This window comes from Rhopalosiphum padi, chromosome 2 (genome assembly GCF_020882245.1).
Source record: "Rhopalosiphum padi isolate XX-2018 chromosome 2, ASM2088224v1, whole genome shotgun sequence".
Lineage (NCBI taxonomy): Eukaryota > Metazoa > Arthropoda > Insecta > Hemiptera > Aphididae > Rhopalosiphum > Rhopalosiphum padi.
In genome coordinates this window covers 87,068,171-87,090,779 of record NC_083598.1, presented here as the reverse complement: position 1 = coordinate 87,090,779, position 22,609 = coordinate 87,068,171, and the positions used below count along the sequence as shown (strand labels likewise).

The 22,609-nt window shown below is 27.2% G+C and overlaps 1 protein-coding gene across 3 annotated transcripts in view; it reads left to right on the top strand.

The window, feature by feature from the left end:
• Positions 1-2,267: 2,267 nt before the first annotated feature.
• LOC132923374 (puratrophin-1-like) overlaps positions 2,268-22,609 on the top strand; it is a 162,607-nt gene continuing 142,265 nt past the window's right edge. Inside the window, exon 1 of one of the 3 annotated variants that reach the window (XM_060987341.1) lies at positions 2,268-2,933. In XM_060987341.1, the coding sequence (XP_060843324.1) occupies positions 2,856-2,933 (78 nt within the window). In that variant the 5' untranslated portion in view covers positions 2,268-2,855. Of the gene's footprint in view, positions 2,934-12,266; positions 12,315-22,609 lie in introns of those variants that run through there. The other 2 variants (XM_060987342.1, XM_060987340.1) reach the window with 2 other exon arrangements.

Sequence of the window (22,609 nt, the reverse complement as noted above, 5' to 3'; positions counted from 1 at the left end):
AATAATTAATATTGTTGATATATTTTTAAAAAGTTAGATGAATCCTTATATTAGGATCTAAATAATAAATTGGTATTTATCTGATTAATTTTCGAGATAATTAAAAAAATCGGCCGCTTTTAGTTATAGTGACTCATCTCATAGAACTGAAAATGACGAATTAAATATTTTTCTGTTGCCTGTATAGTACCTAATACCTATGTATATACTATATAAGCGGATCACCAACAAAATGCACTTAAAGTATCTATATTATATATGCTTTATCCGTGTCTATACTGGGAGACTGGGAAAAACCTCTTATTACCTATATTATAACATTTTTATAATCTAGATTTTCAACACATTAAAGAATGAAGATATCAAATTATATTATTATATAGGTACCTAGGTATTAGATTAGACCTTCCGGCTCACTCGGTCGACGAAAATAATGATATTATCAATGTGTTACCTACAATTATTATGTTTGGATGTATAGGTACCTACTTATATAGATAACATTTTAAAGTCAGGTTATTTTCATTTTCCATTTGTTATAATGTCGAACTGAATGACGAAAGAAATATTATGTATATGTAATATGTTACTTAAATATTATATTCGTTATAAACTAAACTGCACTACATACTACTTACAAGTTACAACTTACATAATATGATATTATGGCTTTTAGCTATTTTATAAAAAAATCAGGCATATTATATAGTTGGGTAGGTACTTGGTACTAGTTGGCAGTGATGTGAGCAGTGAATATAATAATATTGTGTCACATCTTCAAGGTAAACTATTTTTTTCTACATTTTTCTGTTGGAATACTTAATTGTTTATTATTTTATGTATTCAATTTTGTAAATCGAATGCTACAACATGTGTTGAGGACTGAACTGAGACTTTTAAGAGTATGCGTTTTGTACATTTGTTATTTAAAAAGGGGGTTTTTTGATTTTATTACTAATTTTTAAGCATACTAAATATATGATGACTAATGAGTAATAATGACTTATGACTATGAGTAATTCCATAAATGATACCAAGAGACAAGTTATATTTAATATTTTTTCTAGTACACAGTATACACCTATATTAATAATAATAAAGTCTAAAGAGTGAAGGTATTACAAGACTTTTTTTTATCTAACTTTGTGTCACAATTGGTCCCCAAAAAATATGTAAAACATTTAACATATTTTATAATATTATTGTAAATTGTTCATAATATATATCAATAATTCAATATGCCATAATTATAAATCATATTCCGAAATATAGGTTATTAGTTAAAAACAATAATTTTTTGTTTCAGAAAAGATTCTCAGAAAAAAATTATTAGCGTAATCATTTTACGTAACTCGTCACTAAATATTATTCATAAATTATAGGTAAGCATAGATTTTTCACAGTTGAAATAGGCTGCAGTTGCAGTAAAATGTTAACCTATATATTTCCACGCCGCGTTTCTGAAGTCGGATATCATATTTATAATTCCCCCGCTGGCCCCCTTCTCCACAAAAAAATATACAACAAATTGTTCCAATTTATTGTTATTATGACAACATAGTTTTGACGAGTTCTCTCGTCGACGACGCATTCGGACGCGCCGTACTGAAAACAATAAACAACTGTATACGAGGCGCATTACATGTTTATAATATCATAAATTCATAACGTCTTAAAACGAGTAAAAAAGACGACTCATTATGTGTATATAATATTATTTATTAAGTATTATATTATAAATTTTTTCGCGTGAATTGCGTAAAATATAATAATATAATATAATATCGTACGACTTACAATAATGTGTATATATAGTAGTGTGTACCTATATAGATTTCAGCGACAACGCGTCGTGTATGTAATATAACAACGACAACAAAAATAATAATAATCATTATCGCATTATTCCATTGTTTTATCGGATGTGCAACGGCCCGCGGACTCGGCGATAATTCGATACGTAAATTTTATTTTTTTTACACATAATAATATTTTATATTATTATATAATATAAAATATTAAATAATATAATATTTTATATTATTATAGATGTATCATGTATATATTATGATATATCTCATTATTGTTAATGTTTTTTGGTAAATAATATTTGGGCCGGCCCGACGCCGCCGCCGATGCCGATTATTGTTATCCCCCCGCACGACCACCGCCCCCGCCAAAGTCGACCGCGCCGTGGGAGCACGTGATCCGCGTCCGCCACGAACCGCAACCACACACGCATTACACATAATATCATACTCGCCGCCGTCGTCCGTTAAACGCTCGTCTGTCGCGCACAGGTATCGTCGGTCGTCGGACGGTTAGGTGCGTTGCGTTACCTACGTATTTTCGTTTCGCGATTTTTCGACGATAATAACAACATAATACGTATTAATATCGTACGTACGTTCAGTACGCCTCATCGTAACGTCGTTTTTGAGCGGCACAATACTAATTTCCTCCAATCGAAACCCGTACACGGCCGCCGGCGCGGGGCACGGTTCGTTATAGCCGCGAATTCGCCTAATTCGTTAAAGTCGTTTTTGTTTCAGTTCGCTGTCGGTTTTCGACGGAAACGCGTTTGCGCGATTCGCGCGGTCGCAAATACAACGACGTGACGACAATGATGTGATATCGTCAAAACGCAGTACAACTCAGTGCGTATACGGTGCGCGAACGAACCGCGAGAATCCGCGACTGTCCGTAACATGTATCGTTATTGCGGGACTACGTGTAGGTAGAGAAAGAAACGCCACGGAAATGTGATCGGGCGCGGGCGCATCGTTTCGCCTTTTCCGCCCGTATACGCTCACGCTATACAATCATAAGACCGATACGTTATATGGATCATTGCGATGGCCTATGTCGTTTGGCGAGTGTTGCGGAAGAAGTATCTCAAAGTCAGAAGCGGAGTCACTCTGAACGGTTTGATGGTATGTACCCTCCCGTTATACGCACCTATAAATATACATATACCTACGTTTTGTATGTATAATAATATTATATTTCATTTTCACCTGACGGTGCAATGGCGTATTCTCGGCGAGTTTGATCATATGGACACTGGTATTTTTACCAGGGGAGTGTGGTGGGTTTTTGTCTTTACAATGTTTTATTACAACGATAATAATAAGTATAATACAATAGCAAAATATTAGCATTTCAAAGTTTATTAACGGGGGGGGGGGCGTTGAGATGGAGCCCATCGTATCGAGACTATAGGTCTTCAAGAGCTAAACGTTTTAATCTGTCTCTCCCGCCCCTTCCCTCTTCTAGAAGAGTTTCTAATGCGACAGCACGTCACTGATTTTTACGATATAAACATCGTATAACGCCGCCGTTATATATCTATAAAGAACCGTAATACGTTCTCGTACCGGCGAAAGATTAGATTTACAAACAAAATATACACGTAACACATGGCTAGATGCATCGTTTTGTTGCAAATAATTATTTTATATTTGACTTATACCTCCTAATAATATAATATTTTTATTGTATTATCCTTTCGATGTTTTATAACGGTTGTCTGTCAGGTAAGATTAACGTAATCTCTATGTTCGTTTATTTACCGTCCTAAAATATGATTTCGATTACGGCATACATATAGATACACCTATTGCGACACGTCATATGTGTTTACAAACAAATATATATATATATATAAACGTATAATATAATATACAGTTATACACACAATACCTATATAACAAGCGTTTAGTAGATACCAAATATTGTTCAAGGAAGTAGGTATTCCCTTTTTTAAAATAAAAACGAGATGACAGAGTTGACGAATTTATCGATCATCTTGAAAACTCGAGTGGTCTGAGCATATATTATACAAATAATATGTGTATTTAGTACACTTTAGTCACACGATGTGTAAATACACGTTCGTCGTTTTAATAAGATATATCGATACCTGTGGCTTCATCACATTTTATTTGATTTATTCAAATTTTTAAGATTTATTGGTATATTTAATAGTTATTAAATCAATGCGAATTGACCGTTAGTATAAAAATTCATTTTGGCTGAGGGAACATATTTGTTTTGTGTACCAATAACTATTATTTTTTTTATCAAATAAAATTCAATTATACCAAATATTTACCAAATGCTCTGAATTACATGATTTTGTGTGCGCGCGTGCGTACGTGTGTGTGTGTACATTACGCAAGCTTAGGCTCTGTACCTTTATTGCTAGTATTAACTAATACTTAACTTATAAGTATACGTATTATTATACATTTTAATTTAATTTATAATTCCCGAGTGTGGTCTTTTTTTTTATAAATTGACTATATAAAACGTAAACACTTATCGTTCAAGGTAAGAAAAATAATACTATTTTAAATCAAATCGAAAGAAATTGGAACATTAAATGTAGGTATACCCATTATTTAAACATGAATTTCATGAATTAAGTCGTGATTTTCAGGCAATAAATAATCATAAATATATATCGGTATTTTATGAATATTACAAATTTACAACTAATCATTTTAATACTAGTGATATTATCTACTGCTCTAAAGTTATATTTACCATTTTTAACATATTATTTCGTCACCAAGAATAAAGCTATTTAAGAATATATTATTAACTATTTCCTGTGCATCGTAAAAATGAATTTAAAGTTGCTGTGTTCACCTTCAGAAACACCATTTAACAGAAAATGAACTTGTACTAATAAATAAGAAAAAGTATTAAGCAAGTGGGAGATTACAGGTACCCGTTAGGTCATATTAATGTGCATGTTCTACATATGTCATTATAAATTTTATACTGCAGAAATATTAGGAAAGTTATATGTTTATTTTTCGTATTTTTATAGCTTTTATTTTTCCGCGTGATTTTATGTTTTTATCAATTAAATAATGATGTTACAATTTAATCATTATTTACGTTATGTGATGTTAGTATGTAGGTACGCCATTTGTTGATTGTTGATATTATTATTATGCAACTGCATATATTATAGTAGGTACCTATCATTGATGAACAATTGCACCATGATCATTTTATCTTGTGTAAGAATACAATGAAAACGTAGGATTGGAGGTCTTCTAAATTCTGAATTGATGACTAACGAGTGTGTTTTACGTAGGTATGGTACTATATGGTATGATTATGAGCAAAATGAAAAATATACAAATTGTGTTAAAAAAAAAAAATACTATGTAACACTTTTGTAACTATTGTAATCCTTATGATACCTAATACTTTCTTCCGATAATCCTAATTAGTTACTTAATTATTTAGGAATCTAGATGCAAATAGTATTGATATTTTTTAGAACTGACCTTAATGAATTTCGATAATTATAGGATGTGCACAGGGATAAAGCATAATCGTGATATTCACACATCTTGAATTTAAATTTCTTATTTTTTGCCGTGAGTCATTGTGCTATTTTACATTTTTCGAGATACCCAGTGGATAGAAAAAAATTACTTTGCGCGAATTTTACTAAGAAATTTTTAGATTTTACAAAAAATGAAATGACTGATAATTTGATTTATGCGGCCATTTGAAGAGGCAACGTTGTAGCATTTTAATTTATTTTGTAGCAACCAAATCTATTTAATTTATTTATAAATATAAATATGCCTTCCATACTGCCTAAAATAAAAATATTTTATGATAAAAATGTAATTAATTTAGAATTATGAATTTGTATCTATACGAGTATAATATTATATACTACCTATTTATACATTTAGTTTGTACTATATATGAATTTGGTTGTCTGTAGTTATACAAAACAGTTAATAAACATCTCGATGATCACTTTCTTGTTAACAATTGTTAAGTTCTAACCTATTTGCAGATATTGTGTGATGTATAACAGAGAGACCTACCTATTTCAATTAGTTTATGCAGTTGAATGTATTCTCGACACGATAAAAATCATCTTGATATTATATTTTCATAAGTCTTGAGGCGATGGAAACTTTTTTGTCTATTGAATTGAAAACATTGAAAACAATAATATAATATAAAATAAAATAATTAATAGTAATTGAACTATAGATCATTTAAAAATGTTTTTTGTTGACGCGTATAGTAACTTCAGGTCATAGATACAATAATATAATTCTTATAGTTATAAACTTATGAATTATAATTATAAATATTTCATTTATTATCGATATGTATAAGTCAGTTATACAATGTTGTGCCTACTGTTTATACTTATTATTTATTACAATCCGAACGTTTAGTTTGATTATTTTTAAATATTAAATTATTTTGGATATTAATTTATAACGCATACATATAATACGCCTCGTACAATACATTGAATTCTAAATTAATTGTATGATTTACTTATTACATTTTATTATTTTAATTATTATTAAATACTAAGGTGATGATGATATCTTAATATACAGCTGCATAAAGAGTACAAATTGATTTGAACTATATGCTAATGCATTATTATTAAATATCAATATTCAATATATACATAACCTATTTCATATCTGCAAAGTCATCATTAAGAAAAAGTTATGAAGAGGAGGAAATACATTTACTTCATTTATATTATTTATTATTTTATTCCACCTGTAACGTCCCCTCTATTTCATTTTATATCATATATTTTTTTCGTTTGACTTTAGAATAAAGAACCAAAATTATTTTAAAGGTAAATTTAGTTTAATCTAAGAAATTATTAAATTATTTGGTAATCTTCTTTTTATTTTTTATTTTTCAAAACCCGTCAGGATAAGGGTTGGCTATCCCAATATTCTAACTCTCCAAACTTTTTAAGTATAAAATAAATACACAATATTGAGATAAAAAATACTGATTAATGTATTGATACATTTAAAACAATATACAATTATTACAATTAAGATTCAAGTAATCAACTGCGTAACACATATAAATTCATATAATAATCATTGTAATGTATTGATGGGGTAAAAATGTAAAATATGAAGAGTATTATCAAAAATATTCTATTTAGGATACAGGAGTATGAACGCTATGTAATTGTATTACCTATATATAAAAACAATACGTATCTAATAAGTAAATTATTTTAATGGCTTAAAAATCATTGTGAAAAATTGGGTAAAATAATAACACTCTATTATTGCAGGTCTCTTAGCCTTTAATCATTACGAAACTCCATATAGATTATAATTTTATACACTACATCAAAGTCGAAAAAAATATTTTTTTTTTAAATTTACTTATAATTGGTTCAGTCGTTCAGTGGTGGTTTTAATATATATTTATATATAAAATCAATATACTAATATAGCATTTATGTATTTATGAATTTTAGAACCTACATTATCTTATTAGGTACATACATGGCTAATAAAATTATTTAAAGATATAAACTTTAACCAAACTATTGCGAGTTTTGATGTTCATAAAAAAATCTCATTTCCTCGTTATAGGGTTTTAGACAATTATTATACTTCATAGAATTACACATGAATTTATACCACACAATTAATTACTGAACGTTATAGAAGAACACAAAGTAGTTAACCTTAGCTTAAAGTACATATAGTTATCTTAATAAAATACACATAATTGGGCTTTTTTAGAATTATTTTATTTTGCCACGATAATTTAATTGTATTGTTCCAAAACGCTCACCATGCTAATTCTTTGCATCCTAATAATGCGTAATTAAATGAACGGTGAAATGTTCGTCCATCTAAATAGGTACTACCTACATTATGGCAACCGCGAGAAGACTACGCACCTACACATAACTAATATACATATACCATTGTAAAACAATAACCATAAAAAAAATACCTGTTACTATGGGAGTGGAAACTTGTAAATGTTAAAAATACGAGTTTTATTTTAGTCGTTTGAAGTAAAAATTGACTTTTGTGTACACAAATATATGGCATATTAATGTGTACAATTTATACTTCTGACTTTTTTATAAACTGAGAAATATTGTAAAATGATTGTGTAATTTGCATATTGCTCTTTTATTCTATAAAACAACGAAGAAAACTATAACTATACATCACTATACAACGATAAATGACAAAATATGTTAAGTTGTGTTTTAAGTTTATAATATAGAAAACAGTGTTAATGATCTCAAATTGTAATATTCTATGAACACAAAACTTTAATATGAAATTATTATAAATAGGTAATAATATACTTATGCTCACTAGTTTAAAATGGGTACACGTTATAGAAATCAAACCATTAGAAATTAGAAATACAAAATCGATTCGCATGCATTAATACAAATTAGTGATGCATTATTAAAATTGACCATTACATTTAACAAATACAGATTATAACTATTAATTCTTAAACTATATATTTAAGAGATGCTTCGTTTACAAAAGATTTATTAAATTTCAATTACGAGTATTAGTAAAGAAAATTAAACATAAAGGAATTAAAATAATATATATATAACTCTAGTATTAAGATATTTTGTTTTAAATTTATTATTTAAAATTCGGTTTGTATTCTGACTTATAGACTTATTAATTAACAAATCTATAAAATATAATATATAAAGAATAAAGACTAAAATATGAAGCCGTGTACCGACGGAGGGGGGTTAGGGGCTTAACCCCCCAAGTAAGATATGTATAATGATTTATTTTATGGAACATTACATTTAGGCTAGGATCATACTATGCATATATAAATAGACAATAGTAATCCCCCCATATAAACGAATTTTGCGTACGCCTATGAAAATATTACTTAAACTAATTAAATATTTAAACATTTGTTTTTGACGTTAGTGTTATGAATTATTTTATTAAAAGGATTCAAAGAATTCAAAAATTTCAAATGGATTTTTAATAATGTAAATGTAATTATTTTTGTCCCTCTAAAGTTTATTGAATATATATATATCTAAGTTCACTATAATTTCAGACTTACGACACCGACGGATTCTTTTGTTCTCGATGAATCAATTTTATTTCACCTTGAACAAGTACAAATCTATCTCAACATAATATTCATTACCAAGTGTAATTTAATAATTTTAAAATCTATCATAATACGTCATTTAACAGAGTTGTATTGTTTTACTATAATGGTTGCTAAAATTATAAGTTTGTGTTTATCATACAATACTTAATAGCTTACAATAACTGTAATAATTAGTATTAGAAATAATAATTGACATAGATTATTATAAAAAATAAAGTAAAATAATTTTTCATAGATTCAAATCTCTTATTTTTTATTTATCAAATAGATAAAAAGAGATTTCAGGAAACTTAATTAACTAATTAAACTTATTCATTTTTTTTTCATAAATGCTAAATAACAATTATAATTGTACGAACTACCAAAATATTTATATCTGCATTGAATAATATTGCGAGATAAATTTAAAAAATTAAAATACGACCTCATATAGCTTATCTTTAAAACGTATTGTATGCGCAATATAAAAATGGTTTATATATTATGTTATATAATTTACAACTACTATGATTTTGTCTAGTTACACTAGTCTTATTTGATTTAGAAACTCACTTTAAAACTTTTCAATCGTTAGCTGTTGGGGTATGTATACTTATAACTATTTTAATTATCATCCATTATTATTTATAAATATTTTAAATTCTAATTATTTATATACTTTTTTTCATTAAAAATTAGTTCTAATGCAAATATAAATAAAATGTTTTATTTTTTTAAGTATTAATTACTGTATTTATATTTGTATTCAGATTTTTAGTGAAAAAATATATAAAAATTATGTTGATGTGAAGTTGTGATAAATTTATAATGTCGTTTTTAATTTTTAATAATATTATATGATTTAATTTTAGATTGCTAATTTCTGAAAATCTATATAAATTTGAAATTTTATCAATAATATAAAAAAACAAAATAAATAATCGCACTTTGATCTTTAAAGTATAATACAATTTGCTAGTCAATTTTATAAAATAAACAAATGTAGATGTATTTATAAAATATAAATGTAAATATACAACTAGCACATTAATTTTATAAATGTTTATAAGATGAGTTAAGTATTCATTTTTTTTTCAATATTGTTTTACTTTTAGCTCTAAAATAGTAGTTAAAACTAGTGAATATATTATTTTATGTGTTAATCTAATTCAGCTTCGGTAAATGACGTCGAGTACATTATGAGTAGATTATTCAGGATACTGTTAAATTTTTTTACATTTTACATTTAATATTACCACATTACTACCTCAATTACAATATATGTATATATATATTATTTATATTTTAAATGTAGTTGGGAATTTAAAGTAATAAAAATTAAAATCACGTAAAGGTAATTTAAACTATACTAAATTAAATTTTGTTGGATGTACCAGATATGATGGTTTTCAATTTTAATAATTTCTATATTATAAATAATTGTACAATAGAGGAACTTTAGTTTAAAAAAAACACTGCAGTATTTTGCGATTTCATATGTCCTTATCGTCAGTTACACTAACAAAATTATTGTACGTATCATTGTATCAATAATTAGTATGATGGTAATAATAATTAATGTATTAAAAATTTGATAGTTGAATTGTCATGAAACTAAAATTGTTTAATCTTAAATAAGGTTATCAAGCTAATAATTAAAAAAATTAATTGTATGACCTAATGAGTAATAGGTAATAGCTAATACCATTTTGGTTGGATAGAAATCATATAAGTGTGTTTTAAATATATAATTATATGTACAAAAATATATTATTATAATGCATCACATGGACACGGATATGGGACTATTGGGCATATCAAAAAAATATACATTTTTGTTACGTAAGTAATATTATTGTTAATAAAGGTTTAAACAAAATAGATAATTATTTTTAAAATGTATCAATAATATTTATAGTATGTTAGAGTAATAACTTACATTAAACTAATGAAAATACATGTACAGTGTTATTTAGGTACCAATATGTGACGCAATATATTATGCATTTTTAAAAATATACACTGATTCTATGTGAGTGTACATTTTAATATGTATTGGTACTTGGATGATAGTAGTTCCATTTATAAGAAATACATTTTATACATCACTTTTATTAGCGTCTTAAAAATAATATTCTTTTTACTATTTCCAGTTGACAAACTATATACTAGTTTCTAAAAGTATAAGCAGTATAAGAAAAATATTTGAACAATATTTATGTTAACTAATGGTTTGTGATGATGGAAATTCATTTTAGGACATTTATCTGTTATTCTTTATACATATTTCCATACGTATTTGTTTATAATTTCCATAATAACTATTATTTATTATTTATTTTTAAATTATATACATAGTTATTCTATGATTTATAAAAATAATTAATCACATTAAAAATTATATACGGTGTTTATTTTAGTATGGTGTGTTTGAGTTATAATTTATAAGAATGTATATTATTATTTCATTTATTGATTGTAAAATATGAACTCCGCTCATTATTTAAATGTGTATCTGGTAATAAATATAGCTAAGCCATCACACTTGACTGATTTAAACATCCAATTTGTGTAAATTATTTTTAAATTGTTCAGGAATTCGTTTACTGTACGTATCCACAGTCGGCATGATTGTGATGAAATGCTTTGGATAACATTTTTTTTTGTCATTCTCTTTTAATATTGGTTAACCTTATGCTCACGATGAGGCCCTCTTAAACTTTCGTGTATATTATATTTTGTAATATATTATAACTAATAATATTGATATATCGGCGCGTGAAACAAATCAGACTACCTATTGCAAAAGTAGAGTTTGCGCTTAACTGCAGTATACGTCATCCGACGAGGAGACATATTTCCATAGGGTGGTCCACCACGTCTGCCCTCGTCCTTTCTTCGCCCGCCGTTCGCAGAACCAGTATTACGCGTCAGGCCCGTTGAACTCCCTTTATTAATGGCCCATCGTTCGCCCGTGACATTTCACGGTGTTCGGTTGTAACGTGTGCACTACCTGCAGCACACATTCACATCTGACAGAGCTATAAATGAGAAAACGATAATATTTATTGTGTGCCCATGCCGCCGACGAATGGGCGTGTGTGCGTACATATCCGACCTTCGATCTCCTCGGGTGCCGCACAAAGCTCGCCCCGAAGAAAAACAAATCGGAGGCATAATAATAATGATAATGCTTCCACCGATTCGGTCGGCATACACCGAGCGCACGCAACACGACCGTCCGAGAAGCTTCAATGTTTGCATACACCCAGTGCCCGGTGTCGCATTCGTGCGGGCGACTCGTTTCACTTAGGTCGTGTACCGCGTACGTCGCGGCTTGCCGTATTATGATCAATCGTGACGCATTGAAGCGATTCAAAGTGAGTACCTACCTACCTACCTACACGCATTTTTGTCGTATTATTATTATTTATTTTTTGACGAGAGGCTGAGAGAGTATTATTATTATAATATCCGAAACACATCAATGAATCACGTTATTGATATGCGAGCATAATACATTAATTACTACATAATATTCCTTATATTTTATTAATTTCAGATCAAGTGTGTTCTATAATATATATATATAATATATATTATTTTATTATGGGTTATTAGTTCGAATATTACACGTCAACCCTTTTTGAAATTAAGTCATGATCAATGTTATTATTTCGATATTGAATTCATCGATTTGTCATTGTATATTATACGATGACTCTATTACCTTTTACTTATTATGACGCGTAAATCGACTAAATTTGATTTGAAAAATATATTAAATAAAAGTACAAAGTTCGATAATCAAAATTTAATTATTAATAATAAACAAATTGTGTAGATTAATTTTTATATTTAAACAATTAATTTAAAATTATTTGATAAATATTATTTTTTTTTACATAAAATAAATAACACTACATAGCTAGTACTAGCACTATATAGTTACATTTTCGCGTTAATTATTTATCAACATTTAACGTTAATATTTATAAATATTTCAAAAACCAATATATTATTATTCAGTTATTTATCCTATTCGTAAACATTTATTTTCAATATCAGTTTTAGTTTTTAAATTGATTATAAATGTATTCGTACTTAATTAATGAGATTTAAAGTTAAATTGAATTAATAATAATTATTATTAATGCTTAAATTTATTCATTTGTCAACCAAATTGTAATACTCGAACAGTTTTTATTGCAGTACAATAAAGGTAACTAAACGATTTATTTTTTTTAAGACAACCGGTGTTGGCGTATTTCAGATACGTGACATAACCAAATTCAGATAGTTCTTATGTAAAATACTAAAATTTCAAATGAACACGCTCGAAGATTTTACGAGAATATTAACAAGGTCTTGGTACACTGCACGTGTTAATAGGATATTTTTCATTTATGATTTTCTTATAATGATAAACTTGATGATCGAGCATAACATGTGCACAAAAAATATTTACTGATAAAATACATGCTCGTAAAGCAAATATTTGTTCATAGGTATAGATACACGGATTTTGTAAGAGTCCTATATATGTAATGTTTAAAAGTATGCCAGTCATAGGTTAGTGAACACATATACATTATTATGTTAAGTATCTACCTAAAATACGTAATAATTTAGGTGAAAATAAATATTTTGTTTTTCCAATAGCTTAAAAAAACATTCTGACATAAATTTTTAGCGTATAAATTATTATGATTAGATGTACCATAAAAATAAATAATATAAATCCAGTGAATTTTGTTGCTTAGATAGTTATTATGTGTTGTCATGCAATATATATTATTGCAATTTATAATATGTGACATTATAACAGTTATAGTTTCAAGTAAATCTCAACGATTTTTTGAGTTAAAAATAACAACAACAATAATAAAAAACAATAGTGAAAAATTAATTTGTTTGCCCAAGCAAACTTTCTGGTACTTACCATTTTAATTTTAAAATGTGTACAACTTAAATGTATTTTTACAAAGTATGTTTCACATTTTTGTTAAAAATAGTTTCATCGAAACGACAATATTCAAATATATAACAGCAATATTAAAAAACCTATTGAATAACTTAGAGGTAGGTATGTGTACTAATGTAGGTAACTAACAATAAAGATGTCTTTCATTTATGGTGTATATTGCATACACTTCACCAGTACTACACCTATATAATATAATATTATAACTTTATATTTAGAAAGTAATTGTTATCTCATTTATTGCGTTTCTTACGCTTTAAACAGTCTAAGCTATTTGATTATTTTTTTATTCAACTGTTTTTCGAAATATCTGCGTAATGGGTAGCGGATACTTCAAACAAAATCAACTAGAGTGAACTGTATGTTTGTATTTACTATTTACTATTTAATTTGTTTGGTTAAATCATAATAAGTTATAAATACTTGTATTAAATAATCTAGTTTATGAACAAGTTATTAATATATACCCAAAAGTGAGCCCGATTTATAACTTGTATTTTTTTTTATAACTACATATAATCCGAGTAGATATCTTACAAATTGTAATTTCATAACTCTAAAGAATTAATATTGAATAGTACAGTAGTAATTAAATACCTATATTATTTAATGCAGTCATGCAGGTCTATGATTATCAGCCATGCGAATAAATTCAATTTATTTTTTATTATATACTTATATAAAAAAAGATAACGGTTATGCATACTTAAATATAATACTTTATGTTAAGTACAAAATAATTTTTAATAAAATATATTTTTTTACTATCACAGAATACTATACATTTTTTTAAAAGACAAGAATATCTATATATCATAGATATATATTAAGCTATAATATATAGAATTATAATAATTCATATTATACATAGTATTCAAGTATAGTAAGTATACATTTGGTAATTACTTTAATAACACAGTTATAATATTTTTAAATTTTTTAATTTTACCTCTAGATTCTTAATTCTTATTACCTATGTATTTGTATGTTAAAATTATAAATGATAATAGTGTAACTAAACAATTTATAAACATTTAAAATCTGATAGATAACATTAAATAAATATAAATTTATTATAATACAAATAAGGACTTATAAGTTATAAATAAAAATGTTGTATATATTTATAGTATTTTCAACCAAAGGTATTCTAATATACAAGAAGTTCTTATAATATACTATTTGACACATATTTTTTTTTAAATGTCAAACAACTATCAACATGTTGATATTCATTTTGTAGTGGAAATTTTAAACATATTATTATGCTGAAAATATTTTTTAAAAATGACACGTTATAAGTATTTTGCTATGAAACTCTCACCTTCGTATTTTTTTGGTTCGGACACCCAGTAAGTATAATATATATTAATGTCCATTATCCTATAAGGTAGATATTAGACAAGATGAACAAAATTATACTATTCGTGTATTATATTTATATACTGGTTTTTGGGTTGAATCGTGTTTAGTGCTGCTGGCGGTGTATATCAATATATATATATATATAATTAAGCAATTACACAGAAACGTTCATGATTTTTTTTTTTTAATAAAAAAGAAAGAATAAGGTGTTCACTATTTTGATATTTTGATCAATGTGTAGTATAAGGAAATTAAACGAGCGATCTTCTTTTGGGTGGTCTTGGTAGTTGGCGTGAGAATATATTATTCAAGTTGTATTGTCTTAAGCTCGGTTTTAGCATACACTTACCTGCAGTGTAGGAAGTTAAAATACGTTTAGTATGTACTATACAGAGTTATACAATTAATTGTTTACATTTATCAATTACATTTTTAAATTTTTATAAATAATAATTATTAGCTGTAGAAAAAAATATGTATTCTAAATAAGACTCTCGAAGGAAAAAAAAATTAATAAAGTTTATTTAGTTGTTTTTAATTATTTAAAATATAGTTCATGATCAAAATAAAATAAAACAATTTACCTTTGATAAAATAAATTAATTTTAGAACAATTTCTTTTTTCATTAAAGTGATACAATTATATGATTTATTTTAATCAGTAAGTTTTACCTACCTGTATGATTATATTCATTAAATTATTATAGCAGGTGATTCTTGTAAAATGTAATTTATTTTAATTTGTTTTTATTATCTTTTCATTGAAAAAAAAATTATCTGTACTAATTTACATGATAAAAATAACTATCTTATGTGTTTAAGATTTACATTCTAAAGTAGAATTTTTATTTAGTACAAAGTTAAATTTCTAAATAATTGTGGAAAAAAATTAAAATATGCATCTACACAAGTATGTTGTACTTCAAGTATAATAAAACGATATAACTATAATTGTCTTACTTATAAATATTTACTACGAAATAAATATGAATTAAGTTTTAAAATTGCATGTTATAAAAATAACAGTATGAAAATCATTAACTTAATATATTTAAAATTTTAAACATAATTTAGTTTTTCACTAGTCCATTTTACATTTTTTATGTAGGTATTCATTATATTAAATGCGTTGCTATAACCTGTCTAGTTTATTTTGTGTGGTCGACTGCGCTTGAACGACCATCAATAAGAGTAAAATATAAAAACAAACATGAAAAAACACTGATGATGATTTATAATATACTTCATCCTATAACATAGCAAGCTTTCTTAGAATTCTGTCAATCCTATTTATGTGATACGTATCTGACGAATGTGTACTTCATTACTTCAATTCATCTATCATTTGATATAGTCAAGAATTATTTATTATCATTTAAGAAACTCACGAATTAGATTTAATAATTATTTAAACATAATTTTAAACTTAAGTTTTAATCATATTGAAAACCCATGCGATTGAGCCGGGAGTAGTAAATTATAAATTAGCTGATAAATACATAAGTTATGAAATATGATGAATTTATATCATAATAATTATGGGAATGTAATAATAATAATAATAAAGCTATTTAAACATTTGCGACTCACGAAATTAAAATTGTAACCGGGATAATATTTTAAAACATATTATAATGAATATATCAAAGGTAATTAAAAATGAATAAAGTAAAATATAACGTTATCTTTTGTTTTCATATAGATAAAAAATTAAATAGATATTTAGTAAGTTGTAAAAATGTAAAATATACCTACATGGTTAAATAAAAAACACTTTTTTTGTGCAATTATATTGTATTTGAAATTGATTACATTTGGTCACCCGTGCTATTACCAAATATATGTGCAGAATAATATTTTTTAGAATAGATTATTTGTAAAATCTCTATAACATAAAATTTTGAGATGAAATAAAACATAAATGACTGAAAAAATCAGATATAACTTTCTAATCAATGTCTGAAATCTATAGAACAAGCCTCTAAATGGAGTGAATTTAAAAAGAAAAAGAGAGATTAGATTCCCATAGTGGGACGATGTGCGGTAAGTGTTTGTGGATAAAATCATGGGATGCCGTTTTAAATGGAAATTAGGTATTCATTTTCTCTACACATATAGATTCGTACGAATACGCGTGATATGTCAGTAATTTAACCATGTGCAGGTGTAAATTGTTTACCGATCGTGGGTGTATGCGCGATCATTGGATTTTAACTACATATTATTGTGTCATGGCCCATAAACCGCATCAGGGTTGTGATATAATAGCACTGCAACTATGCACGTATAACATATTATATATAGTTTCATTGTAAAGCCGTATGCGGTGTAGGAAGAGAGAACAAAAACTAGAAACGTGACCCTGCAGCCGTTGATATTTCACTCATTTTCACCAGGCTCCCGTCCTGCGGTGGCCGTTTTTTTCATCCTTATCAGCCGGTGTTATCGTATATTATGTAGTAGTACAACTCCGACCTTGAGCTAATAGAAAACACACCTACGCGTCCTGTACACACCGCGGCACCGGCGGCGGCAGTGGCGGATTATCGAAAATGTGCCCGTAACATTGGACGCCGCCGCGTGAAAGTGCATATACACGCAGACATTATATAGGTAGGTACGCCATGCGCATGTGGCGGCTGCGACGATCTTACATAGTATAATATAATATAATTATAAGTGACACTGATTGACGTGACGCGATTGTGATCTGTATACTGCAAAAACAGTGTGACGATTAAATCGTGACGTACGCGCGTAATTAGAATCATAGCGCGATTGCTCGTCGGAAAATATAATAATATAACGTATGCGGTATACGAGTAAGCGTATGTTATTATACGTGGGTATGTATATGCTTATCACGGAGTATTCGCGCCCAAAAAGGACGGAACGCGTTCATTTCCTGTATTTCATACACCCAACCCCGGAAACAAGACATGCACTTCCTCTGCAGACTGCAGTGCAGGCCATTCCATCGCAATCGGTTGTATTTGATTTTCGATGATTACATTATAGTGCCGGGTATACCAGCCAAACCGCATTGTTTGTCCTTTCACACGAGAGCTAAAAAGATATAGAGTATGAATATTTTTGCCAGTCAGTTTCCAAACATATATTATATTACCTATACCTAACTATTTTATTACACGTATTTTAGTCACCGTGAAAGAATCTTATCATGATTATTATAATACTAAAGTCGCGCAGAAATAACTCTAACTTATCATCAGTATACAGAGTGATGATTCATTAAGCATTCTCCCATTTTTCTCTTAAATAAATAATTTATTCAAAATTCTGATTTTTGGATATTATATACAAGTAAACTTAAAAACCATATTTTCAATTATTTAGTTTTTATACTATTTTAAAACTCCTTTGCAGTTTTTTTTCAAACGATTCAACGTTATTTCTGTTAATTATTAAGCTGATGATTTTTTTTTTAATATTGATGTATCTAAACCAAAATTCGAATTATTAATTTCTAAGTTATAAAAATGTTTATAAAAGATTAAGGATTATTAGGATTATAGTCTTTAAATAAGTTTTTATAACTATTTGTAATAGATATAATATTGGATAAAGAGTTTTATTTTATTAAACTAGACAATTGTTTAAATTAAAATATAATTTATTGTTTCAATATAATTATAAAATATTGATGGGTAAATATAAATAATTATTAAAATTTTCAATTCATCATAGCACGTATCTGTCAAACCTCAATCATGGGACATAAACCTATTATCATTGAGTATATATACTATACATACTCAATGCTATTATCTTTAATACTCAAAGTTAAATAATATTAAAAACTATTGGTTTGAATTTTGATTGAGATACATCAATATTTTCATGAAAGTTATCTGATTAATAATTTATAGGAAATAAGGTGATAATCATTTGAAAAAAGAACTTTATATTACCATAGGACACTTCTTATATGGTATACAAATTCTAAGTATTTTAAGTATATTTTAAAACTCCAAGAGTTAGCATTTGAATTAATGTATTATTAATAAAACAAAATATGTAGGTAATCTTGTTCCTGAGTGAATCATTAAAGTTTATAAGAAGTAAAAAACCCGTATCAGAAGTCAAAGGATCCGAAATTTTACTCTAGAATGAAAGAGGTAGCTTTATTAAGTTTTACAGGGTTGGGCATAACATCTTTTTTTATGAAATTTTTACCAAATGTTAAGTAGTATTCATAGGGTATTAAAGCCTAAAAGCCCTGTGTATGGAACTATGGACTGTGTTGTTCTGTAGTCTCGAGCGAGTAATAGATTTCAAAGTGCTTAGTATAATTTATTATTAAATTATAAATATTACGGTACTCGTATACTGGTATGAAAGTAAAAAATCAATAAAATTACATAACTTGGCAATTTTGTTATTTTTAGTTTTTTAAAATGTTAATTAAAACAATATTAAAAAAAAATATCTGGAAAAATGTACGTTTATTCTTAATATATATACTTATATGTATATTGTATATTATATTGTTTTTAGCAATTCACAAGAATTTCAAAAATGGGTACAAAGTGGTACAACTCGAGAATATATACCAGCTAAACCTAATCATATTAAAAAAAATCTAGAACAAACAATTATTAACGAATTGTTTAAATGTAAAACGTATGTTAATCCCTTAATGATTTATTTATAATATTTCTTTAGCTGGCTATTACACAGGTAATAGATAATAATGTTATATATATATATAAATGATCACTGAATAGGCGGGAACGCGCAGTATCAATGAACTCGACCTCACCTCTTATTAAATGTGTACAAAACAAGGAGGTGCACATTGAGTTTTTATAGCATCCGAAAACTATTTAAGTATTTAGTTTTTGAATGCAACTTAATACATTGGTTCTACGTCCACGTTAGTGGCTATTACAATTATTATATTAATATTTTTAGTTTCAATTATGAATTCGGTAATAATAATTTATTAATAAATAACATCATTGACATCGTTATCGGTGAAATATTATACGATTGATTGGTAACAGGCACAGCGTTTTTAAATCCTGTGTAAAATTGGTATATACATTACATATGTTTTAAATCAGTCCAATGTAACATAATCTCATTATGGTATACTTTTCTATACCTAAGTATTCAATCGAGGCGTTCGTTCAGACATTATTTGAAAAAAAAGTTTTATTTAAAAATTGAACTAGATAATATTACGTTATATCTACTACATAAATGACGTAATATTACTTTTATATTGATATTTAATTTTATACAATGTTTATGTTTATTCTGATTTTTAACGAAATTTATTTTAAAATTTTAGATTTTTTATAAAAACTGTTTCTTTCTGTAGTTAATTTACTATTCAGCAAAATTGTTTTATATTATTTCGTTTTCTATTCCAAAATTCACTTAGATTTTGTCATTTGTGTTTAAACTGATTGTTTTTTATAAATTGTTTTTCCATTACTTTTTTTGCTGTATTATTATTATTTAATAGATCTGCCGTTAGAGTTTCGTGACATCATATTATTTTTCAAATTATTCCCTAGCAGTTCATTTTATACTCGTACCAGTTCCGTGATGTGTTTACGATGTAACAAAAACCATGTTATATCGGTCCCTCGCCCTTTTGATAATTCTCTAAGTAATTTCTATCATTATTTTGTTGCCATGCAGTTAGGGTTTCCCAAAAACAATTGATACGTGGGATAAAGTTTTAAATTGTCAACATTCCTGAATTCCTTATTATCATATTAAACACTAATAAAAATGTATTAATACAAAAATTAAAGTTTGTTTGGGCGTTACTATAAAAAGTGAAATGTATACATAAAATAATTTTAAAAAAAAACTACTTTTTATATTATACCGTATTATATTATGAAGTTATTTCTTAGTTGTTAATGTTGTTATATTTTATTAAAAAACCACTTTTTAAAAAATTTTAAATAATATTTATTTTTTTAAACAGTTGTACTACATAGTTTGTCCAATTTGAATAACCTGTTTTGACATTAAAGCCTGCTGGAGAAAATATTGAACGCCTACAACACTATAATATTCGAGTTATCAAGATAGGAATATATCTAAATATTGTAGTTTATCAGTAATCACAATATCATCGATGTAGACAATTTTTGTATACGCCTAAAAGTATTATTATAAACTTTATACATTGGCCGTCTGGTGATTTAATAACCTCAACTACAACGGTTTTTCACACAATTTATTCGTGTCCTATAGTTATTGACGTATTTGTATGCACGTTTATATAATAATCATAATACACAAAATAACTTTATCACATAATGTGCCCGAAGTACATTTGTATATTTTATCATTATATTATAATAATATAATGTATATATTGACGCATTCAGTTTTCGGCTTTGCTGAGAATTCCCCGTGGACCGGTCACGCGGACGGGTGTGGCGATGGGATAAGTTTAAATAGAACCAGTCGAAAGCATCCCCGTTTATTATCTACGAGTATATAGAGCCGTAAACGTACCCGATATAATAATCACTGTTCCGTGGAGACGACCCCCCTTGGACCTGAATTATAGATGTATATACATTAGTATATTACACACACACACATACACACAAAGTACACATCCTATCGACAGGATGGAACGCCTTCGGTAATAAACTATGTGTCTGTATAATAATATATATAATATATAATATTCTGATGTACACAATACATACGATGAGTATACGAGTCCGCTGTGGACTAGACTTAACGCATGCGTACATCTAATTGCATTTTATATTATAATAATTGTTTAATATTTTTCTGTTCGTCTCTATAAACGCCACCGACTCTAATGCGATATCCTTATGTACAGCTGCCCGTACACTATAGGTAATAATAATATATAATATTATTTACCTACCCACATTATACGACTCCATTTACGCGTCTTACGTAATAGATACATCTTACAAAATCACGATTTGAAAAGTGTTGATTACGTTTTTCTTATAGCCTTACCTCATTTTATTTTATCGATAGTTTTTCAATCCGATTTAATGTAAGTATTGACGTTGGGCCTCCTCCCACCGAAAATCAAAACAAATTGGCTCATAAGTTATAACAATAAAAAAAAATACAACACAACAACAACAACAATAAACCTACTTTCTTTATCTAAAAGGAATGTCGTGTTAAGTCTTTATAATGTGCAGTTAAACGTTTGTTGCAGCAGCATTATGTTTATAGCACTATGATAATAATATAAACTCGCGTCAGAGACGGACAGCGAACATAAGTTAACCTATGGTAATTAGTCGGAATTCAAATTTCAACCGAAGCGCGTAACTCATT